Genomic DNA, 26,547 nt, shown 5'->3' with positions numbered 1-26,547 from the left:
TTTGAAATGGGTCCTTGTGTCACTTCAAGTTGAGACTTCATCTCACAGTTCAACATGCATCTCTTCTCCTGTGCGCTGTTACTTGGTAGGTGATTGTAGAACTGTTACAACTACGTCATAGGCGTTACTGCTGTAGGCACAGACATGGGACATGTTTAAGTCTATGTTTCTTAAGCAAAACCTTTAATTATTCCTATTCTTTATCATCAAATCAGCAAAACTGGACGGTGACCAGCATCTGCAGCTTTGCCCCAATGGGCCAGCTGTAGTGAAATGCTGTCAGGATGATATACGATGATATCACTGATCTAAAGTAAAGGCATGTGTTCTGATAGTAGGTCCAAGCTTTGCGATGCAGTTTTAAGATATTACTCCACTAGGGGGCACCACAAATGCAAAATGTTTATATCTCATAATCTGCTATGTGAATCTGTATGGAACTCTGCTCGCACAATCTAGGGTCATGACTCAGTTGATGCATAAAATTTGGTGATGAATGATTAAAGTGAAATCACCCGTACGTCCCACAGAGCTAAACGTTTTTCAGCAGACCTGCAACCTATGGTCAATTCAGAAGTCTGTCACTGTATATTTCCCAAAATATGTAATATCAAAACATCTTTATCTCCACAAGTCTCTACTTAAAAGGTCCAGGATTCAAGTCCAAGTCATCACCTACTCTTGAAGCTTTCCGTGCTCTCTCTAAAACCTTGTATTGTGCTGGGATCCCATTAATTACTGCTTGGCATTGTTTATATAAAGCACATGGGTATAGTTGTGATAATTACTTGCAAAATTGTGTTGCAAAATAGATACCTTCATTCTTTCAGTTCAGTTAAAAACATGTAACATACTACTGTGCGGCTACTACTACCATTACCTATTTCGTGTCATGAACTTGAGTATATGCAGGAAGTTCCGAACTGTTCTTTCACTGTCTAAAGTGATAAATCAGATGGTTGGAGGGAGAGGGGAAGGCAGAAAAGAGGGGTGAGAAAGAGATGGAAACAGGGTGAGGGAACAAAATAAAGAAATGAGAGAAAGGAGTAACAATGTCTTCATATCCTGTCAAACGCAAATGGATCTCCACAGAGAGATCTGGCAGGTAGAGTAGGCAATAGTCTGCACGTTTGTCTTCTGAAGGGAACTGATGCAGCATATTTTGGGTGTATTATGATGAATACTGGTGGACAATTGCAAATTATAAGTGCAGATGGTGGCCGTTGTGAGCCTAAACAAGAAACTCATTCACATAAGGCTAAAAAACAATACATATGAAGACAAATTACCTACAAACACACACACAAACCCAAACTAAAAATAGCTGCATAGATGCCACAGTATGTTAGTGTTGGCACCAACAGGGAGGGAGATGGATCACAGTAATGAATCCTCATGGGTTTAAACAAAGACCCACTTCTACCACCAAAGACAGATAGATTCTCAAATGAACTCACACACACACGTAAAACAGGGCCAGACACACAATATAACAAGGCAGAGGAGTGGAGCGGAGGGCAGATTTACGCGCAAAGCTACGGCACACACGATTTGCAGGCTCTGACAGCAGGAAACAAAGAGGAAGAAGCCTTCCAGGCCCCTGCTGTCAAGTCTATCTCATAGCCATGAGCACAAAAAAGAAGTAAAAACAGATGCGTGTGCACATGAGTTAATCTTGGCGTGTCAATAAGCATACGTGGAACACTATATAAAAAAGGCACATCTTGCATCGTTCAGTACCAGGAGTGCTCATTGTTTCATCATAGGATGTTCTGGTGGGACAGCATCCCCAAAGCCTGACAGTGTTGTTCACATCCTCCAGCACAGATCCACAAAGAAAGGAATCCTGAAACCCGGCTGCTGAAAGCTGTGCAGAGCATCAGAGGGACGCATTAAAACAAGCCATCTAATCGACTGCTGCTAATGTTACAGGTTTCTTCTTTCCCACTTGGTTCCACAACTCTTCAAGCAATTCCCCAATTCCCTCGACTTGCGCCTCTCTCTGTAAAACATTAACTTTACAGGAACACCCAGAGTTAATAAAAACCACGAGTATAATCACAATTAACTGCCTGATCTCGACCGCTCACTGTAGCTATTTTCACACACACACTGTATCCTGAGACCCTCAGTTTGGAAAGGATGTCACTGTGATTCTGACCAGTGAACTTTACAGTATAACTTACATCAGACAAATACTGCCACTTGAAAAGTTCAATCATTCATTCAAATCTGATAAATGCTAGTTAAGATACATAATACGTAAGGCAGGATCAGAAATGACAGAAAGGAAGATCAAATTATGGGTTATATTAACGCTCTGCTTGGATTTCCTTTTGAAAAAACACACTGTGCTCTTGTAAAAAAAAAAAAAAAAGACATATATATATATTTATATTGTTATATTTTTTCCTTATTGTTATATTTTCTACTATTGTTTTATTTTTTTTATTTATTGTTATATTTTTTACTTACTGTTTTTTTTATACTTTTTTAATAGCTTCTTTTTAACAGATGTGTCATGCACCAACCTCACCAAAGCAAATTCCTCGTATGTGTAAAATTGTACTTGGCAATAAAGCTTTTTCTGATTCTGATTCTGATTAGCATGTGACATCTTAGCGGCTTTCAAACTTTTCAGTTTGATCCAAAGCAAAATTACAGGTGTGAAACCTTCGTTGGACCACAGTTTGGACCAAGTTTTTTTTAGATCATTCGCACCTTGGGATCAATTATAGGACGCTACAGCAGGCTTTCTTTATGGCATGAAAGCACACAAAACTCAGTTAATCTAATTTGGAAAGTATTATTTTACATTATGACTTGTTTGGTGCGTATTAATTGTGTATTTTAGAACATTTTCAGTATCCATTTGTGCACAGAATATGTAACTGTGTTAAAAAAGACGTAACGTACAAATAATAGAAGTCTCTTCATAATGATGTGATAATTTTAGTTTTCTGCTCTGGGAAGTGTCGATTATTTCAAGACCATGTCTGTGCCAGGCAAGATGAACTGAAGCCCTGAGAATGAAAAATCAATAGAGTCCAGCAAACTGGGAGTTGATCCAATATTGATATTGATGGATGGATGGATGGATGGATGGATGGATGGATGGATGGATGGATGGATGGATGGATGGATGGATGGATGGTATGTGTGGGTGTGAGATGGCACTCCACAAATACATACAGTAGGTATAGGGGCTGCATATACTCATAGATACAACACACAAAATTCAAGTGATGCATCTAGATACACATAATATTTACAGAAAGCATTTGATGAGGTGATTACAGTGTGGCTTTCCGAAGCCGTCCAGATCGTACAAAGAAAGACTTCGCCTGTGACCTCTGTCTACCAAACAGTGAGACGTCAGATAAGCTTCCATGCAAGTCAATCATCTGCACAGAGCGCTCTAATGAGAGACGTTCATAAAGATGTTTGATGTCATCAAGCGTGGTTTGCTCCAAATCCTCACACTAATCCTGCAGAGCAGAACACACATACAGTATGGACTGCATACACTCATGTCCATGCAAACCGAACCAATCACAATGCAGAGATAATCCAGAGTGCAGTGAGTGCACAGCGGCTCAAACACAAGTCTGTTAAGAAGAACACAAGAGTGCAGCCACCAAATGAAAGCCTGCATACAGTACCATCTATTCCTATTTTAGCATGTTTTCTCATCTCTGGCTGAGTTCAGGTCTGAGGTGAAGTATATCATCGTGTTGACAAAAGCAACACAGGTTGGGAGTAGAGTAGCCTCAGAGTGAAACTAACACTAGCCTAACACAGCAGACCAGCCTAACATCTTTGTGCAACCGGCTCACATATCAAGAAAAGGCTGCTCATCTGAAGCTGAGCTGCACTTCATCTTAAAAATAAAAACAAGCTTGAATAAAAGATTCAATCATTTGCTGAGATGAATACATTCTGCAGCGCACCAAAATTCCTCTTTGCTTGTGAAACAATGATGAGACACATCAAAACGAGGATCTTCCTGTTGTCTTCTCTATCCCGGTGCTAAAACAGAGCATCTGAAATATTTATAGCCTCTGTCAGGCCACTGCTTCTGCAACCCATTACAATCAGAGCATGCTTTTCCTTTAGTTTTATATAGCTTGATGTCTGGATGCATGCACATCACACACACACACACACACACACACACACACACACACACACACACACACACACACGCACACACGCACACACACGCACACACATTGTACGCTTATGTTTGGGCAATTTCAATGTGATATGTTAGTTTAGTCAATCAAGACAGAAATATTATGATAATGCTTGTAACACACACACACACACACACAGTATCACACACGAGCACACAAAGAAATAACAAGAGAGGGTGAGACAACTACAGCACACACACACATACACACATGCCCACTTTGTGCATGTGTACGTGATTAATATTAAATGACTCCCTGCCTTGTGATGGCATTCAGAGATAAAACGCGATACTCAATACAAACTGATTTTTGCTATAAGTGAGGGTCTTAAAAAAATGACTTCATGTGTCAGAAAGCTTCCAAGTACTGAAAGACGTGCTACGATGGAGCTCTTGGTTTTAGCATGAAGCAGCCGAAAAGAAACACTTTCTCTTCCTCCTCTAAAACTACATAATTTATTATTCTTCCATTTAACTTTCTCAGTCTAAAGCCTTTCTTTCTAATCTACTGTCGCCTGAGGATAATCCCCCGGATGCACACGGAAAGAAAGACACCTTTTACTGAACATCTTCTGACCAGGTCCCACTGCACGATTTCCTGTTTTCTTTACTACTCAGTTTGTGTTTAGAGCACTTCTACTGTACCTGCAGAAAAGAAACAGTGATGGACAAAAAAGAAATGTGCCACAGGATGAGCTGGCCCTGAACTCCTCAATTCACAAGCACTTCTTCATTTCCTCAGCCACACATCACATCCACTCATTTCTTGTCATTAGTCCCGTCTCCCTCTCGCTTATCTCGTAGCTTCATGCAACCTCCCTCCTTCTCCCTCTCCCTCCATCTGCCTCTTCTCTCCCTTTTCATAACCGTTCAATATTTATGGGCACTGCAGAAATACTACTGGCAAAGCATGCTGGGTAGAGCTGTCCCTCAGAGTCTGTTCCTGACGTCATAAACTCTGTGCTGACATTCTGGGCTCCCTGCCCTGCCTCGGTGTCCGAAAACAAAAGTCAAGCTCCGTGCCAGCACGAGTGATGTCTGAGGGTGCATCTTAATAACACACAGGAAATCAAATTTTGGGGAGTTATTAACTCCACTAAAAACTGGACTTTGAGTGCACAAAATGTCTCAACTGAAGTCTTTGGGAGCTGAGCGTCAGCTGCTGGTCAGCAATATCCAGTGATGGAAACTGGTTTTAGTATTTCAATGCAGAAATCACACAAAAAGGCCATAAATGCAGTATTTTTCTGTCCATATAGACTCCTGTGCAATACTTACATTTACCAAAATATTGATTAAATATGTATCTGACACACTGAAATAACAGCTGTGGCTTACAAAATGTGGTACATCTTATTTTTTACGTTTTTTTGTTTTTTTTTGTTATCCAAATACTGAAGGCCCAAATTCAAAATGAAGTAGATAAGCTTAAATTATTGATATGATGTGAATGAAAGTTTAACTGGGAGAATAAGACTCCTGAAATGGATGTGAAGCGATCAGCTGGAGAGAAGACGTATCGCCCTGCTGCAGGTGTTAGAACCACAGTAACACTGGCGATTGGAAAGTGGTGTTTCAGTGGAGAGATAATCAATCTCACTGAGAACAAACAGAGGCTGCAGAGAGCAAACACAGCTGGCAACAGCTGAGCTGAATTCTGGCCTATCATCAAGTTACTCGGGTAATTCACGTTAAAGGATCGGAATTTGTGCAGCTTTATTTTCCTTGATGCGGATCATTTAAACCATGCTTGGATCGGCCCCGATATCAAGCCTCAGTGTTGACTGTAACTCTTCTATTGTGGAAGTGACATAATGGTAAGATGGCAAATTTTGGAATCAGGTTTGTGCATGAAGCATGAAGCGATAAAAACACACCTCAATAAAAAAAACAATTCACACTGGAGAACAGAACTGCTGCTGCATCCATTTTCCATTGACGAGGTACATTTACATGAACAGCAGCAGGTACTCTGGAACATTTTTAGACGGGGAATATTTTTACCAGGTGCTTGTGCAGTCCTCCTTATGATTTTTCTCTGACGCAATGTGCTAAGAGGTTTCGGGCTGATTGGCAAAAGCAGCATTAACTTTGCTTTGAGCAACGCTGTCCGTGATTGCCCAATCAACTTGAAGAGGCAGGCGCTATAAAATAAGTGCCACATGATTCAGAAGTTGATTTCAGCTGTGTCTGATCACCCCGGACAGGATGCGACTGGCCGTAAATGCGTGCTGGCACAAGGGAGCGCTGTACCTCTCACTTTTAATGGCTTTTAAAATCCTCATTTGGAACACCAGACAGTTCAGATGGAAGGGTGTGAGGCCGCATGCTGTGATCTTATGCTGCACTAGCTTTGCAGAGGCATCCATTATACGCCACACTTCACACTTAAAACTCTTATTTGAAGCCCTTTATCTAGCAGAGCTAAGAAGATTTATTATCATGTGTATTCATTTATTATTAGATTCTTAGCGATGCAGACAAACACACAAGAAAAACATTGAGGTGTTAAAGAGGAAGTTTTTCAAGTGTTCCACTGAATCCAGGTATCAGGGTCAAACAGACCCCCGGAGAGAGTTCATAAGGTGACTGCTATTACTGCCGGTGTGCTGTGACACGTCTATAAAATAGATCTGGCAATTAGAGCTTGCTCTATAATACGGTGGTTTGGCAGAGTATTAATTTAATAGCGTTTAAATGTACTGTCCTCCCGAGAGAGAGAGAGAGAGAGAGAGAGAGAGAGAGAGAGATGGAGAGAGAGAGCTTTTGTGGATGAGAGAGAGGGGACGTGTGACTATGGACAGAAGTGTTTTGCTTTCTTTTGTGACATTCGACATAAAATAATATATGATGACAATTTTAAAGAATCATCATAAACACAGGTGGCATGTTTGCAGATTGCGCTGGTGCTCCAGGTTGAAACATTTTGAAGCACTTTCTCCAAAAATGTGACTCAAAGGTCACAGCGTGGAGCCCTGTATCAGCACCTCTAAAGCTCGCTGAACACATGATTGTGTAAAAACGACAATTTGCCCTTTCACGGAGCTTTACAGACTCCAGAAAGTTACTGGCCGTGGCCAAGAAACATTCTGTCACAGCCCCCTGTAAAACAACAAATTGTCAAGCAGGGGGAAACAGCTAGTTTCCAGTATGTGTGCTAAGCTAAGCTAACTGACTGCAGGCATGAAAGACATTAAATACATTGTTAAAATTTGATTTAGGAACTATGCCAAAGCAAAGATTTTGAAAACAAACAGTACATAATTCAAACATTCAGTTCAACATAAAAAAAGCTGCAATTTTATTAAGTCTTTTATGACAGGGGAAGGGAGGGGCAGCAGCTCATAAATGGTGCATACAGACAGAAAAGAGGGGAGAGGTAAAAAGGAAGAAGGTAGGAAGATGAGGAGACAAATACATGCCGCTAGGGAACCACTATGTCTGAAAGTCATGTGTGCATAACTAATGCAAAGCACTCCGCTGCACATGGTCAGTGACTGCAGTACCTCCCATCGGGCCAATATACAATCACTAAGACAGGAGGAAGCAGTCAGCAGAGGGAGGAGCAAGAGTGATGGATAGGAAGGAGGAGGAAGGTAGGAAGGGCATACAGAAGAGAGAGTGGGAGGGTCTTTATTTCCTTCCAAATAGAGGAAGACATAAAGGACATAAAAGGGTTATGAGGGAATGAATGAGTGAGAGGGAAGAAGACGGAGGAGGGGTGAACGCGGGGGAGCTGAGAGGAGAATCCTGAATAGCACAGCGGACACCTGAGATCATGAAAGAATAACACGGCATGTTAGAAAACAGCCTCAGACCGTTTTCCTGCTTCTCACCTTCAAGGCTGTCCACAAAGATGTGTTTGTGGTAGTTGAAAATGCTGGCGTTACTGCGGCTGAAAGGCCAAAGCAGAAATGAACATGGACGTGACTTTTCCAGTTCTGCGGAGAAGCAGGGGTCAGGCGCAAGTGGGAACGATGGAGAGAGGAGCTGCGAGAGAAGTCACGTTAAAGCAACCTCTCTGTGTGTGATGGGAGAGGTGGATCTTTCACAGCAACGAATCCCTGCAGGGAGATTTTCTTTTTTTACTTGTTCTCCCTCCACAGTAAGAGGTCAGAGGTCATGTTCAGACACAGAGCGGCGCCTCGGGAGCTGGTGGGGAAGCAGACTCTTCCCGATAAGAGGAGTTTCAACCTTCAATCAGGTGGCTGTGTATCAGAATTGGCCATTTCGACTGGGATTTAGGAACCGCGCCATCGACAATGAAATTCTTTTTCTCGTCTTTTCTTTTGAATTCGCACATCGATGGGAGAGAAAAGCCTCTCTGTGCAGCCGTCTCGGCGGGTGACACACTGTTGTAACACTTCTTGTTTCAGCGCTGTCAGTTTATCACTCCTTCCTCCCCCCATCCATCTGTCATCTGTTCATTTTGAGGTGATCTCAGGCCAAGACTGAGGCTGGTGCCATTGCTTTTGGGCTTTGGTACATCCAGTCTGAGGATATTTGACTGTAGGTTCACAAAATCTTACATATGCATTTGCACAAGGATATTGTTTACTGTTTTTTTACAAAGTGTCTTATTCATTATCTTATTGTATTTGGTAGTTTTACTCCTGTAAATGCTTTTTAGCGCATGCACATGTTACTGTATTTCAATGGCTTCAAGAATAAAAATGTGCATAGAACGGTATCATACATGTGTGTGTGTTCTAGCTATGATGAAGCTCAGTGTGAACAAAGAGTTCACTGTTTAATTTTTGATGCCACGTTCATTATTTATGCTCCTGCACAACTGTATGATCACAGTAAACTTATGTACTGAATATAATACAGTAAAACTCATGCCTTTAGAAGAACGCTGTTCAAACATACCATACATCTGTAAACGTTACTATGTGACACCAGAGACCGAAAAGAGCACTATGATGCCCTCATGGTTGTCTCAGCCAGACTGATTCATAAACATCTGTATACATAGATGTGTGTGCATAAAGCAGCCCTTAAATTAAAATAACATTCATTCTAACATGAAATCACATATATATACACACACAAAGCATCAGTATGATAAACAAAACCAGAACTGGATTAGATACCGGCTCGTAAGTTCACCACAAAACTCAACGGGGTAGTGACTATAAGGTCACTGCAGTATGACTCAGTAGTTGAAGGCGGAGTTGGATGTTAGATGTCAGAGTATCTGAGATCTTGGCCTGAGAGGAAGAGATGGATGCGCTGAGAGGCGTAGGGGGCTCAGAGTGGGGGGCAGGAGCTGCTGCCCAGTCGTGACGTTGACTGACTGACTACCAAATCACCCGTGTCATGAATCAGGACTGTAGAGGGCTCCCGAGCTGACACACACTAACTCACACAAGCACACTGACAGGCGCAGGACAAATACACACATTCTTAACCTCTACGTTAACGCACATGCATTTGAAGTCACAAAGGCGTACCTGTGTGCTCAAGTCACGTGTAGACGCGGCAACATGGACTAATGCTGCAACATGTATCATGTTCAGCCTGCTGCCAACAGGCGGTTACAGAAACTGACATATGCTCCTCACTGCAGGATGTAAAGACTAACAAACACACAGAAATGCACTTGTCAGCTCACTGCACCCAGTGTGACAGGGCCTCCATATGAACAGTGGTCAAAAGGTGCCCAGTTCATGAGCCATGACCTTCCTCCCACACAGGCTTTGGTAAACCAGCAATATGTAGCTGATGATTCAGTTCTGTGAGCACAAATAAGAACAATAAACATGACGTGTTTGCATATTGTGTGCGTCTGGGCATATATGTGGCAGCTGTGTGAAGCTCTGGCATGAGCACAGTATGCCGGCTCCACTGCGCATGCCTGTGCTAGTGACAGCAGGGCATCACTAATCACCCAGTGGGTGTAGAGTCATACCAGTAAGTGACACGCTGGGAGAGCGATGGGGGCGCAGAGGGGCTGATTGAGGATGAAGGAGGAGAAGTCAAAGAGGACGACTGCAAGATGAACTACAGGACGAGATCACAGGAGGGCAGAGCTACATCAAGCTGTTATTGTGAGTTCACAACCACCACTATGACTACTGCTTCTAAAAATAAACAATGATACAGCAATGGTATTAACAACAGCAGAACGAAGCTCTGCCATGAGAGAATAAGACTTGACCGTGCCTCTTTTTCTTGAAGTTATTAAATCTGGTACACTGGTATTTTAAAGGTTAGACTCAGAATGAAATGTGGTAGAGATGACATAACTATTCGAGTAAATATGATATTAAGAAACATAATCACCATTTATAAAACCAGAACCACACACTCATCTTCACATGCCACCATAAGAGGATAATTGCACTGTCCTCAGCCACAAACTGCCATTGCTGGTCTGATGGATTTCATAGGATGGTGACCACTCCCTGAGGCCGGTCGATAAAGAGCCAACTCCTTATGATTCAGCATTGTGCGCAGGTTCACAAGGGGCGTTTTAGCCCACGAGCAGCCATTCATCAATGGGACAAACTCCTGATACCAGGGTCAGGAGCTGAAGGCCCAGTGGCCTGCCAATTTAAAGCTGCAGCAAGTGGCTTGTCCCCACAGGCCAGCCAAATACGATTTTCTATAAACTCAAGATGAAAGAAGTGAGTCACAGAAAGAGATACAGAGAAACTGTAATACTCAATGAATCCTGATCTAGACTCATTAATATACTGAAAAATAGGGCCATGGGTGAAAACAGACACTCAGAGGATCACTGACATAAACACACACAAAAATAACCATTTTCACTGATGCAAGAATCCTAATATAGCCGACAGAAAACAAACTGTACTGTTCCCTCATTTAAGGCTAAATAAATGTACTAAAATGCACCATCAACATTTATCCAAAACACAAGCTGGTGAGCAAGGATGCAAAAGTGGGTAGCAGCACGACTATGACACATCACATGATGTCGCAATGAGAAGTCACTCAGCCCTTTCCAAAGCACATGCTATAATAAACCTTATGCACCAGGGAGAGCTAAAAATATAGGCTAGACAAGCTGACACACTGCATTTGCAGAAAGCTTCACTTTGTTCAGAGCACCATCAATCATCCCCATCATTCACCCGTTGCTGACGCTTGTTGTTGTCTGTGCTGCGTACCAAACACGTGATATTCACACACAACTGTGCACCGGGGTGGGTGGTACACCGGTTTCGTCACCGGTGTCACGTTCTACATGGACTTTGTGATACTGTCCTTACCGATACACCATATACACCCATGCAAAGCAGGATTCACCTCAAAACTGAAGTTCAATCGTGGACTGACACTGACTTTAAACTTAGAGAGTGCGAGTTTTGCCATTTTATGTCGCTTTACTGTTTATTTTGCTGGTTAGCCTGTTGAATTTGGTGTTAGCATGATCCACAGCTAATGTGGCTACCAGCATCTATATAGACCCACATGCACAGACGTATTTGATATTCAAGTCAGTCAGGTTCTGGTCAGTCAGGAGAAACTGTGTGAACTTTGGGCATCATTTGAAGCCAGTTAAATACCACAGTGGTAGCTTGGATGTGGGGAAACTGTTTTTTCATGTTGCATTTGTGCAGCCTCGCACAGCCGGACCTAACATTGTTTCCACACTTCATAGAAGCTCAGCTTTGTTGGTACATGAAAACCCTCTCTGCTGTGTTACTGCTGCAGGTAAATGCACCTGCTAGACATGCCTGTGGTACACTGGCTGTTGGATGTTATATAATATACTTTGGGTTTTATATATTAATACACAGATATAAAAGACAGAAGCATAAAGTGAACAGCTGGAGTTAACCTTCAATTGCAAGTGCTTATAGTGAACACACTTATGTGGTAACATTAATGCCCATACAGTGGATGCTAGACAGTTGACTTTATTAGATTCCATTATTAGACTAGAGAAAAGAAAGAATCCATAATGTTCTGGCCCTAATCACACCTTTAAAAAACACGCTTCATACCACACTAGCACCTGGCTTTGAGGACAATCTTTGTACTTAGCATTCTGTTTCTAATTAATATTTCACATCAGACTGAAAAGGCCCCTAAAGCCACATTCTAACCATGAGATGAGAGACACTTGGGAAAATATTGCTGCGGTCTTATGTATCAGTTATGTCAGATAGTTGTTGAAATCTGGAGGGTAGTTTTAATATATGAAAATATCTATGATAGATATTTCTTACTGGGTTATTACGATGCCTGTTCTTGACCTCATTTATTATTTCAAATATTAACTCGCATGGGAGAGATTTTAGCACTTTCAGGTGTGCACTGGGTAAAAGTTTCAAATATACAGCAAGCAGAGACAGATGAGATAAAGATTACAGTACACGCTGCATTTGCAATGGCAAGAGTTGTTTCCTCACTTTTCCCAGCGGGGCTAGCAAATTATAGTGTAATCAATCACTTGAGACTTTTTGCATGGTTCAGTGAGTTTGGTGCCTTGAATTCTGATGAAGGAGAAGCAGCTTCAATTTGTTAAGCTACAGGATTAAGGGGATGTTTTCAATATGTATGCTATGTGCATATTTGAGAGGTGGGGAGGTGTTTTGTCCTCTCACCTTGGCCTTCCCCATGGGACCTCTGGTGCAGAGCCAGCAGCACACACCCTGTCACCCTGTCAGTCGGTCATACCGCCTTGAAACAGCTGAGTCAGACTCTCAGCTTCATTACAACCAGGCCACGATCCATTAATATTTTAGCGTGTGTGTGTTTATATGAGTCGCATGTGTGACGTGGAGTGAGACTGTATGAATTCAAGACACATATGCAATCAGTCAATCGATCAATCAACCAAATCCTTCGATCAAGTCCTTCTGGCGGACAACAAAGTGTGAAACTGAATGATGTGGGGAGCTACTAGCCTGCCAGCGTGCACATCATCAGGGGACTGTACCATAGCTGGTTTGAATCAGTATGTCTGCTAACCAGAGGCACTGCTGTGCATGAATCATACAGAGGATCATGCAGGAACGGCAGCGAATGGCTGTGCTGGTGAGAGGGTATCTCGCTGGCTGGGCTCCATGCACTTCTGACTTTGGCAACAGAAGCGACAGGAAGTAAACAAGACAGATAGGATGCCAAGCCAGAGACGATCCTCCAGGGAAGACAAAAAAGTGCATTAGCCCTTATACTGTTGTGTCATTAAGTTCCTCTTCGGCTGGGCAATTATTTTGAAAAAGAAAACCAATGAAGGGTTCAAATCATGAAAACGTTCTCCGCTCCGCGCCTCCAGAGCAAGATTACATTTCCATCTGTTCCTGTCTTCCTATTAACTCGATATCCTCTAAAGGCCAGAAACCCATAGTTTACTCAAAAGTTGTGACAGTGTTACTATTTATTTATTTATTGTACTCTGACTCTGTTCAGACTGCTAATGGATGTCTCTCCCATGGATGAGTTGTGCTACCTGATCGTTTGCCGACACACTGATCCAACATGGATACCTCTATCCATGTTGGATCAATGGGCTGCAGTCAAAATTTTCATGGAATTAGGGAAGAGCTTCAGGGGAAGACAGAAGGATGGATGGAGGCAGAGAGGTTGAAGAGAGGGAAAAGGGCAAACGGCGAGCACCGGGCCTTCCGGTGAGAAAAATCTCCATGTCAGATAATGAGGCTGAATGTGCACACCAAGCAATAAATTAACATTTGGTCTGGTGTGGTGCACGGTCAGTCACAGCAGAGCAGTGAAGCACTCTGCCACACACACACACACACACACACACACACACACACACACACACACACACACACACACACACACACACACACACACACACACACACACACACACACACACACACACACAGTGGTCAAAAGACTAATTATTTTAGGCTGGTCATGCTCCAGTGCTGCCCATATTTGAAAATAAATCCCAAAAACGGACTCACACACTCACATTTCCAAACTTCTGAAGTGTGGTGAACTGCTTGGCTGCTTGATGATGTGTGACATTGATTCTAGACTTTTCCTGTGATTTTTAGAAGCTACGAGGGCAAAAACACATTTATATTAATTTCCTGGCTTTTGATTTTCCAGTGGTTCTTTATGAGGGTATTAGCCGGGCTGACACATTAGTTAATGGCCAGCTCTGGTACTCAAACTACAGTGTGTGAATGCAGTGGCGCTGACGTGCTAAGCGAGTCAGTTTGGCTTACAGAAGCATGTTGGGGATTCGGCCTTTAAATCGTCCTTGAGTCCTGGGTATATAGATATTTGACAGGCTTGTGGAAGGAGGAATACAGAATGTGTATAGAGTCTCTTTACATTAGGTTGATTGTAAACTACTAAGTTTGGATATACAGGCCCAATTCTGAAAAAGTCTGGTCGCTGTATAAAACATAATTAAAGCAGAATGTGAAAACTTGCTGATCCTTTTTGACATATTCTCTTTGTACTACAATACAAAGAGAATATTTCATATTTGACCTCATCAACTTCAAGTTGTGGAATGCTCCAAAGACACCTGTTTGGAACATTCCACAGGTAAACAGGTTCATTGGTCACAGGTGATAGTATCATGATTGAGTATGAAAGGTGCATTATTGAAAGCCTCAGACGTTCGCAAGCAAGGATGGAGCGAGGTTCACCACATGATTGAATAAAGGATATTACTACATGGCTCAGGAACACTTTGTTAAACCGCTGGCGGTAAACACAGCTGACCTTATATAAATCAAGGAGAGTCCCTGCGCATGTAGGTAGAATAATAAAAGAGTGTGAGAATTAGACATTAAGGGAGTACAAAATACTAAGATAGTCACACAACCACCACCCTCAACCAACCTGGGTTCTAGATATACAGTATATACATTTGAGCTTGAAGGGTCATTATAGTGACCTTGAAATGGTAAAAAAAAAAATGTTTGCACAAGGTCTGCTTTCTGGAAAGTTTCCAGAAATGTCAGCTACTTCTGACAGCCTTTGTAACCAGTAATGATAAGTAGCTCTGTTTGCTCAACACTGAGCTCAGGACAGAGCAAACTCTGAACTTTTTCCAAACTTAAAAGGCTCTAAATAGGATTTTAGGATGAGACAAGGCACATTACAGCGCATCACGACACACAGTGGAGCACATTTTGCTAACTTGCACTCATGGCATGGCAGACTCTGGGGGTAGATCACATCATATTTAAGCTAATTTGTTTATGTGTGTTCTAATTTGTTTTCAAAATGACTTTGTGGTGGAAACATAACTACTGCATAAGTAAGTGCTCACTAAATGTCCTAATTATGTTCAGAAAAACCATAATCTGGGTGACATTGCATTTTATTCAAAACAACAAGTATCTGCTAATTCTAAATATATTGATGCAATTTCTAGAAGGCAAGGTTGGAATCAGCAATGTTTTCCCATCATTTTCCTCCAATGACCTCTACAATCAAGAGAAGAGTTACAGCTTTTACATATGGCTGTAGAGATATGATTATTTATTTAACACACAAACATGTGATCATGTCAGCAGCTGCCCTCCTTCTCTGCTTCTACAATTAAAAAGTACTGTGGTGTAAAGAGGAGAGACAGAAGGAGACGGGATAAAGGACGGAGACAAGGAGGTCGAAGGAGACAGAGGTGGGGGAGAAGGTAAAAGAGGAGAGAGAAAGATGGCAGGATGCAGAAAGATACTGTGAAGAGCAGGAATAAGCAAAGAGACAGAAAGATAGCTGACGGACGAGAGCGCTAAGGGCACGGTGAAAGAACAGTTTCTTCACTTTCCCTCCTTCCATCTGAGGGTTTAAAATTGAAGTAGCAATGAAGTATTTATACAAATTCAGCATGGATTTTCCAACTCATTGCTTCCATACAGTAGACAGCCAAAGAGGATAGTGCAGGGTAACATGCAGCACTGCTGACTGGCCTCTTTTTTCTACATGCATGTCACAGACATAATGACAAATTTACAACCAGAAACACAAGATCACACATGGAGAGGAGAAACACAGAGTTGTAATGAGAGAAGGGAAAAGTAGCAGAGGGACGATGCTAAGGATTTCGTGTTGACTGAGGAGAAACACTCAGTTTGAGTTTGCTTCCAGCTGTCTCTCCTTGCTGTCGAGTCCCCAGAACTGTTGCCATCAATGAGTGCTGATGCAAGCTGTCTCGGATCAGGGAGTGTGAAGTGATATCAGTGAATGAATGGCAGCTGGTCTTGGCAGGGATGTTTGGAATATGCTGATGCTGTATTCTGTCCTTTTTAGGCATGGGACCTGATAAGATTTTTTTGATACCAATGTCATTATTACTTGATTGATACCTGAAAAAAAAGACGACTTTTACAACTCTTTCAGCATCGACGCAACTGAATGCAGGTCTCTTCCACTGTTGAGAAAAAAGTGCAAAACCTTTCACCGCACAGTGACACTCATTCACCCTTTCTCTGCTCAAATTTCCCTCCCTGTGCAGCAGACGTGAAAGGGTTTTGCTGGCTGGGAGCTGACGGGCAAGTGGCCTGAGAGCTTCTGAGCTGTAGCAACAGTCTGTCTGTCATCATCAAAAATGGATGGCATGAGAGGAGTTTTGTACAGCGATCATTTTCAATCATTCATTTAGGTTTTCTTATTCAAAGAATAACACTGCTGGCGGTTGGACCATTTCTCCATCTCCACCCTGACTTTGTGTTGCAAGTTTCCAGAAGTGTAGACACATGAGTTTCACTTCATTGTCCGAAAAACATGCCAGCATCGATAAAAGGGACTGATAAGTTATTATTCTGGTTTCACAATTTCTAAACCAATACTGCTGACAGTAAGTATTCCCCTTTAATCCAATCACTTTGATTTTATCTGTGTGCGTGCGTGCGTGCGTGTATAGATGTGCAGTCCACCAGCATGGATTGACTATAGAGTGATGAGCCTGAATAGGAAGGAGCCATTCCATCTGCCATCAGGCAGCAATCCCAGTGACACATGACACCCTCTCTGATCATGCAGACACACTCAGACACACATATACCCACACCCGTAAACACATCCACACACACAAAACCGATTAAACCATCGAGATGCGCGTCCCTTGTAAAGTACTTTGCAGGAAAGCTAATTATTTAGTATGTGTGTAAGTTAACACGGAAGTTTCCTTAAAAGTTGCTGTTTTTAAAGTTTTTAAAAGTTCAAACTGAACAATATAGTCTCAAAACAGGTATTGCACGGCATCGAATTGTACGGGTGTGTCTCCACGCTTCACTGTCAGCTTTGTTCGAGGCCTAAGATCAATATGAAGTCAGTTTGGGGAATGTGAGAAATATACAGTTTCCCCACAATTTCAAGCACTTCAAAATGCATCAGAATTATAGTCAGTAACAGGATGAACGAGCAATAAATCCTGAAAGTATCTCACAGCACCACCACTATATGAAATCCTTGATCATGCATTGTGTCCATTAGCCAGCACACGTACTGCAAAATGTGTTTAGGCCAGCAGAGGAAAGTGATGGAGTCAGGGTGTGCCTGAGAGCGGCTGCTTCAGTGCATTAGTGGGCTCCGGCAGGCCACATGATCCATGCAGACCTTGAGGAGCACTAATTCCATTACATAATGTCCATCTCCAGCTCTAAGTGTCTGTGTGTGAGTGTGTGTGGGTGTGTGTGTGCTCTTTGCAGGCATATCAGTGTGTGTGGCATTGTGCCACTTTGTATCACTTTCACTCTTCCTCTAATGATTCTTAGGAATTAACAGCCCTCACATACTGATTTTGCTAATGACCGATGATGAGTCAACTGCATCATTAGTATGAGGTACATCGTGAATGTAGGTCAATTATGTAAATTTGATGTTTTTAAAAAAAAGCATTGTGTTTTAGATGTCCCGTTGTCTGAGCAGCAAGAGATGGAAAACAAATCTGGAATACAACTGCTGTCTGACTCATGTCTTGTTACTGCTGTAGTGTTATCAGAGGCACAGTGAGTTGAAATGAAGCTCAGCGTTCACATAAATCTGGGACCGTGCAGAGCAGTTTGAGATCGTAGCTAAAGCAACAAGCTTTCTTCACTCCAGGATTTCATATAGCTGCAAAATTACATGTCTCATCACCATCCCCAGCATGCCCTTGTCCATCTCATCATCCCTTTGTCATCCCAGCATGTGCAGGTGTCACATCGTAATCACCACGGGAACATCAGTCGCCTCAGCTGGCTGACCCCAGCATCACGGTAAACTTTGTGAGATTTACAGCTCTAACCCGTCCCTTCTGCATGGCAGGGCTTCACATTGCATGGCCTTGCTAACAATGGTGATGGATGCTCTGATTAACAGATACAGGCTGGCAGATGAGCTGTGACTCTTGAGGAACTCAGCGACACACATCGATCTAATGGGCCATCGGCAATGTGACCCTCTGAGCACACCAACTGTTGCTAGTGTTGAAAAATAATGACAAAACTAAAACATTTACAGATTTAATGCAAGAGGAGAATATATATTACAACAGTTTTACATTAGACACGCACCAAAGTTCTGGATTAACGGAGCAAAATGACTTTCCTGATATTTATCAAAGGTGTCTAACAAGGCAGGCTTATCTAACATCACTTTGATCTCCAGATCGAATATGTCGAGTCCTCGATAAGCCCTCAAAAAGGTCTGATAAATATCGACCATCATGCTTCTATTCTGGAATCTTCCTATGTTGTCTGAGCAGGTACGGATCCGGGGCAACATCAGATACAGTATCAGAGCAGGTGCTCAGCTCGGCTAGCACAGAGTAGTGGTGTGTAGAGAGATGGGGAGCTCTGGTCTGGGATGCAGTGTAATCCAAGGCTGGCAGGTAAATATAGCCTGTGGCTGCTTTGGGTTGGGCTGAGTGCTGCTTTTGCACTGCTCGACCTTGGCTCATCCTGCCCTCCCTTTCCTCAAAGGAGGTAAAAAGGCACCAGCCCACACGATTGCAGGGCCTGGATTTCAGTGTGGAATTGTTGGTGTCTTGTGCATAATTTCATCCAATCCTGCAAGTCTAGCACTTGTAGGAAATTTCTGCACATTATAACAGTGTCTAATAATGTTGACAAAGTTACACTGGTGTGGAACGCGGGATGACTAGCTGGAAGTGCTCCGCTGTTGTAGCATCTCTCACAAGCTTATATAGACAAGTTTCAATGATATGAACTTGAAGGCGTGGACCACTGGCTAAAACGTGAATCTGTATCATCTGAAGTGGAACCCGCTGAGAAAAAAATGCTGGAACCTCAAAGCACTAGCACAAAGGGCAGTGGCAGTGACGTCAATGTGAACAACGTTAATCCTCAAGATCCTCAGGCAAATATCAGTAACGTTGCTCTACAACTCTAAATGAATGTCAGCATTGCTCTGTGTCTTGCTCTGTACATATAGCCAACTGTTGTCTAACACAGAAGCCATAACACCTGACCAGTACGCATCTGCCACCTTGTTTGATTTTTTTCAGCCCCCTAGTGGCAAAAAATGGTCAAAGAAAACTTGATTAATTTTCTCCTTCCTTATGCAGATGATGCCACTTTTAATTACTGAGGTTAGACCTGAGGTTAGAAGTAATTCTGATGTCCTTTTCCCGTGTATTGTTTTGTGTGAGGACAAAAGCGGGCAGAGAGGCGAAAGAGGCAGCACAGAGTTTTGGCTTATTAGACTTCAGTTTCCATAAGGTTGCATGAAAGTGGAATGAGATACCCTGAAGGCCTGCTAGGCAACTCACACGCACACAAACTGTTTGCGCACACACACACACACACACATACACACACACACACACACACACACACACACACACACACACACACACACACACAACTCCTTTGAAAGCACGAGCATACACACATACACTAAGAGCACACACTATCCATTAGTAGATCTTTGGATCCATTGTAATAAGTGCAGGCCTGGAGGAAAGAGGAAAATGTAGAGGCCCAAGGAGCATCATGCTGAGGTACTACAATAAAAGGTTTCCTGTCCCAGATTAGTCTCCCCCATTGGTTACAGAGAACTGAGAATGAACCCAAACAATCACAAATGCAATTTGAGGATGACCAAGCACTTTCATGTACCTCCTCATGCACATTATTCCATTCTTAATATATATCATCACAACTAATGCACCTCACCTCACCTGACTGCACGTCCCATTAAATGTTTGTTTCCAACTTATTTAGTGGTGCGCTAAGTCGGAATTCAAATTTGTGCAGTTGCACCACATCTGCTGAGGTGTCTGGAATTCTTATGCTTTCAGCATAGAGATCCAGATCTTCCATGTTTTGTCTGGTCTGCTTACTGCTCCCCAAACCAGCCAGGCCAATCCATTTGGGCTATTAGTTAGATTTTAATCAATATTTACGTAAATATAAGTATCTGCTCTGACTCAAAGGACTCTGACGGGGGTCACAGCCAGAAAAACCTGAATGGGACATCCCGTAATTCATAGCAACATAAATCAATGATTGTCATTGGACTGTTGTGACCAGTGACTAGTAAACATAAAGCAATGGTCAATAGTGCAAGACATAATGGCCACAGTATGGTCAGACAGTAATCCATACTGTCAAGGCAGGCAAGCAGTGAAGTCCACAGTTTATTCCACATATAACACAATTCCTGCTGAGTTTGTTCCTCTGTGATGAGCAACAAATATAGAAGAAAAATATTAATGTTGATTCACAATGCATTTGCATGCAAGAATATTTGCTGTTATTTCGTTATTTACAATAAGGTCTGTTCACACAGCATGGCACCTCTCAACCCTATGCAAAAAAAAAAAAATAGCATTTAGTAGATCCGTATGTAATATTTCAGCTTGACATTTAAGCTCTTGTTCTTCTCTCGAAGATTACATATATATTTTTTTCCAGGTATGAGTGAGGAAATACATGAAAGATAGGGAGAGACAGACGTAGATGACAAAGGTCGTAGATCTATTCCAGAACCCAGGACTCTGCAGCTCTATGGCATGCACCTTGACCAGCAGAGCTAGCAGAATGCCCCTGCACTTTCTTTGCAGATTCCCTAACTACATTACTGTCCAGTCCATCCAGAGTTATGATAGGATCTCTGTTGGCACTGTAGTGGATGACCTTTGTGCAAGGGGAGGAGCAGGGGAGAGAGATGCCATGCTGCCGAGTTTGATTTACATCGAATGGAGCTAATTAACATCCCCAGAACATTAAGACCTGCCTGCGCCTCCTCTTTCCCTCTCCGTCTCTTTGACTTGCTTCCTTGTTCCTTTTAAGGCGCATGGCAACAATCTACCGGAGGAAGAAAGACAGATTCAGAGTGAACAGAGAGACAAAGAGACGTAGTTGGTGAAAGAGGTGAGAGTGAGGGGGAGAGGCTGCTCAGACAGAAGCAGTGAAGCAGAGACAGGGTTTTCTTTTTTTGTTTTTTTGCTGCAAACTCTTCCTTATCACGGCATGAAATGGGCCTTACGATGTGAAATGCTGTAGAGGACAATATAACAATGATGTTGTGCATTCAACAAAGACACAAATAGATGCGGAGTTCTTTCTGATTGATATTGGAAAATGCAAATATTTTTTACGAAAAACTAACAGGAACAAATTTGTTTTACAGGCCACAAGAGAGACCGTTCTATACTGATTTTTTGAATTAGCTGAGAAAAATCGTGCTTGGGTTTGCACATTTCTTACACTACAGTGAAGCAAAATTAACTTTAAAGGCATCGGCAAGCCATTACAAAGGAGCCAGTTGAGATGAAGAGGGGTTATGAATCAAATGACCATTAATGAAATCTTCAACATAACAGCCTGATTGATTTTTGAACAGGCAGCAAATGTTAACAGCATGAAGATCAGAGAAGGGCCAGCTGAGTGCAGTAACGTTAAGTAAGCACTCAAAAAATCTCATATGACATCTGCTGGGTTAAAAAGCATTAATATCCTTGATTTTCTATGACTTGCAGTGACTGTTGGCTCAGTGGACTAGGTTTCATTTTGATCAATAACAATGATTAAAACATCACATCGTGCTATCAGTTTAAGTTACCATGTTTGTACTACAGTATATATCACATTATAATTAGGTCTCAAAGGATTTTAAAGAAGAGGAGCCTACCTCGATCAAACTAATTAGAAATCTCAAAACTAGACAATTTAAGGTAGATTGAGTAGGATTTTCCTAAAAAAAAAAAAAAAAAAAAAAAAGATGTATAGAAAATAAAAATAATCCTTCTCAATCATCACTTATGACCCACTACTATCATGTGGATGTATCTACTCAAACCCTGTATTTTCTCATTTTGGTGTGCTAAGGATGTTCCTGGGTGTTAATATCTAAGCAGTGGGTGTGTATCCTTCAGCCAATAACAGCGTGCAGGGTGTGAGGGCGGGACTCTATAAAAACATGGCGATCAGGTGCCAGATGCAGCCACGAGGAAGCGTTGAGCTGGGGAGGAGGGGCCACCTTTGAATGTTGAATGCACCCGACAAATCCGACTCATTGTGCCTCTCAAGTCACAAAACAGAGAGAAGTAAAGCAAAGCAGAAGATACAGAGGGAATTAGAGAAACACAAAAAGCCCACCTGATCTACTTAATGTAGCACCACCAACCCTGAGACGCCTCTTTCATATTTGCTCACTTTGGCTGTAACTGAACAACTAACTTGTGTAGCTAAAACAGCTACACTGCATTGTTACAAAGTATTGTCAACATTCACAATATTTCAATCTTATATGGTTCCATATACCCCGGTGTGCCCCCACTGCCATCATCCAAAACCAGTGTGTTCATTGTCTGGCTGAGACCGGTATAAATGTCTCCTGTTCTGTCTCCATCAGGTCTCAGCTCAGTGTGTTCTCTGTTTCCAAAGCCTTACATAACCTTAGCAAAGTTGCTTTTACTGCTGAATCACAGGATCATCTTAAGCCAACCTTATTTTAGTTGCCAAAACCAATGTCTTAGTTAGCCTCGTTACACAACAAACACAGGGGAAATGACGTTTTCCAGGCTATGTCCAATGTCATCCACTCTATGATGGAGTTATGTAATCCTCAAATAATTGGTGTCCGCATCTTGTAACCTTCATATTTTTATGGTACTGTATAAAAACTATATTTATGGACAGTGCATGAAGGATATCACAGAGAGCCTAGCTAATAACAGTTTCACAGGTTCGCAGATGAAAAGTAAACTGGTAAAACAAGCTGAACATACTGCTGAAAGCCTACTCTGTGGCCTCAGAAACCCTTAGCAAACCCTACTGCTTTGCAGCTGGGACATTTTTATGATGAAAGAACATTAAATAACTTCTCTAAAGAAAAGAGATTACACTCCATGAACACCCCCGCTCTCACTGCAGATTTCGTTTTTGGACCAGATCTTCTCCTTTGTGTTTCTGTCTTTCTGACAAATGCTCAATCTCGCAGTTACACACACACACACACACACACACACACACACACACACACACACACACACACACACACACACACACACACACACACACACACACACACACACATCGCACAAAGTGAATATAAAAAGATCTGTCTGTCCTCTGTTTCCACCAACTCCACATCAATATGTGCACACAGAAATACTGCAGAAGGAACAGAAAACAACTGAGAGCTGGCTTTTGCATTGAACACCGAGGCCCTCTGTACATGGCAATGTTTTACTAAAGGATGAAATTCATAAAAGTTTTTTTTATCCATTCAACAAGTACCTTTCACAATGGAATATGTGCTTCCATAAATAATTTCAGTGCTGGCAAGCACACGTGCAGGGCGGCACAACCAATAAAATCTGCACCTGAAGGCAGAGCCAGAGTGGGAGAGTGCAGGGAGAGAAGTGAGACGGGGGAGCGAATGAGAGCTCTCATGCCTTCAGGATGATATCCTGCGTGGTTAGTTTGTGACAACACATTTAAATTTTAGTATTCTACGTAACAATTTTACAAGCAGCAAATAATATGCAATTAAAAATAAGACATCTGGATAGAACAATAGATGTACTGTAAACATGCCCCAAAAAAAACATACAGATGGGTTAAAATTGCATCTATTATTAGAGTGTACCTCCATCTTCCCCCTCCATTTTACGGCTCCCCCAATGAAAAAGTCTGTAATATGGGGGAAGACACCATATCTGAGACCAGCACAGATTCATGGAAAAGAATAGAGCATGCAGAGCATGTTGAAGGTAATGTGATTATATGCATTAGAACACATGTACGTGCAGTGCACTGAACTCACACTGCATTAATATGAATGAGCTGCACCCATGTAAGGCTGAAATCCCCCAAAATGCTTGTCATGTGAAAGAAAAAACTGACATTGCCTGTGATTTAACCAACAGCCTTTAAGGGTCACACCTAAAACAGCATAAAACATCATAATCAGACTCCTTTTCCTTCAACCATAGCTAAATATCTTACCGAGCAAACAACAACAACCTGTACCAAAGCATATGTGCTTGACTGGTTAGCCAGTCACACAACCACACGCATGCACGCACACGCGCACACACGCACACACACACCAGCTGAGGCCACAGGACCAACTGTGTAATTATACATGTGTAATTGCATCCTCACCAATCCTGCACAACAGATGCAGTGAGACAGAGACCGCCAGAGAGATCGAGAAAGGCAGGTGGAGGGGGAAAGATGGATGCAAGAAACACCGTCACCTCCCCTGTCTCCTGAGACAGCACAGCCATACCTTGCGCCGGCGGTCCCTGGATCGATTCCTCTTTTTTATCTTTTCCTCCTCCTTCTCCCTCTGCTCCTGGGCGGCGGCCTCCGCAAGGTCCTTGGTCTTGCGGAGCTGCTTGGCGGCTTGCGCCATGGTGCCGCTGCTACTGCTGCTGCTGCTGCTCCAGTCACCGTTGCTCCAGCCCTCCTCTCGTTTGCACTACCACCAGTCGTCCCTGTTTCCTCTTCCTGTGTCCCTGTGTCCCCCGAGCCCCGTCAATTACTACCTCTTCTCTGGTGGCCACCACGACATGTGTGTGTATAAGGCAAGCAGTGGGAACGTCTGTGTCCGGATTTTTGTGTGTACGTGGATGGTGTTGATGCTACGGCAGCCACAAGACAGCCTCCAGCAGCCACAAAGAAAGATGCTACAGCTAGTGGTGCTGATGCTGCTGCCTGTGCCGCGGCTGCTACTCATCCAGTCAGCTTGCACTGCGCTGAATTGCCTCCCCTCCCCCTTCTTTCAGTCCTACCTTCCTCCCTTCTCTCCTCTCTCCTCCCTCTCTCTCTCTGCCTTCACAGACCAGTCACGCAGTCCTGTGCTCAGCACGGTGGGGATCCTGCTGCAGAGCTCCCTCTTTTTATCTGTCAAATGTCCTCCTCTTCCTGCTGCTCTGCCTCTTTCGCCACCGTTTCGTTCTCTGTGAAAGGCTTTTCTTTCACAGCAGCGGTGTTATGTCTTCCATAAGTCAGGTGAAAATGACGAGGGCGCCAAAGCTGCGGAATGCCTTCAGATTTTTTTTTCTCACGTCTTGCCTCTCTCTGATCATGGTTTTTCCATGGCACCTCCTTCCTGGAAGCAGATGGAGAGAAAGAACAGCAGTGAGAGATGGAAGCTCGTAAAAATAGAAATGGATATCGTTTATCCAATATGCAGCATCTGAGTGCTGGTTCTTCTGCGGAATGATTCTTTGCACAGCTTGGTCACACTCTGACTATCAAGGGCTGATGTTAAGGTGGCAAGGCATCATGGCCCCATACGTACATTAACATCCACACCAGCCCACTTCCGTTATGTCATGTCAGAGGCAGACAGGAAGAAAAACATCAGCAACATGAATGTTTCATAAAAACTGCATGCCCTCTCCCTCCTCTTTCATTCCACCACTTTCCCTCTTTCCATCACATCAGGAGGGGCCTGCATGGCTGTTTGATGCTGCAATTCAGTAGCAGAAGAGTAAACAACAGCGTGAACAGACAATATGATTTAAACATGATACAGGCATCTATGTTTTGATGTCCCGAAGACAGGTATCTGTAAAACCTACAGCTTTTAGTAATAATTAAATTCTTTGAAATGAAAACTGTGAAACTAAATCTATTGCTAAACATTGTAATGTGATAGTTTTTTTTTAATGCATGAAGACTAGTACACGTTCTGTTTTTCAATGTGAGCAAAAAATGTTAATATTCCCATATGCAACTGAAAAATGAATACCACTCATCAGGCAATTAGTATGAGTAATAGTGTACAATTCATCTCCTTGCTGTCATCTTAACATTTATATCTCATTGTACACATACTGTCACATGATATATTTCCTCTCTGTAGCCCACTTTTCAACTTCACAGAGAAAATGCACTACCACAAACTGTCTCTCATTTATTCCCTCCTCCTGCCCCTGCAACATCATTTTTCTGCAGAATGATGTTGCAATGTAAC

General features: G+C 42.6%; 1 protein-coding gene across 16 annotated transcripts in view; it reads right to left on the bottom strand.

The window, feature by feature from the left end:
* Positions 1–25,659, bottom strand: part of ank1b (ankyrin 1, erythrocytic b) — a 65,522-nt gene extending 39,863 nt beyond the window's left edge. For all 16 annotated transcript variants that reach the window (XM_070988997.1, XM_070988998.1, XM_070989003.1 and 13 more), the window contains exon 1: positions 24,853–25,659. In XM_070988997.1, coding sequence (XP_070845098.1) covers positions 24,853–24,978 — 126 coding nt within the window. In that variant the 5' untranslated portion in view covers positions 24,979–25,659. The remainder of the gene's footprint in view (positions 1–24,852) is intronic.
* Between the last annotated feature and the right edge of the window lie 888 nt (positions 25,660–26,547).

Source organism: Chaetodon trifascialis, chromosome 20 (genome assembly GCF_039877785.1).
Source record: "Chaetodon trifascialis isolate fChaTrf1 chromosome 20, fChaTrf1.hap1, whole genome shotgun sequence".
Lineage (NCBI taxonomy): Eukaryota > Metazoa > Chordata > Actinopteri > Chaetodontiformes > Chaetodontidae > Chaetodon > Chaetodon trifascialis.
This window is presented reverse-complemented; position numbering and strand designations above follow the sequence as displayed.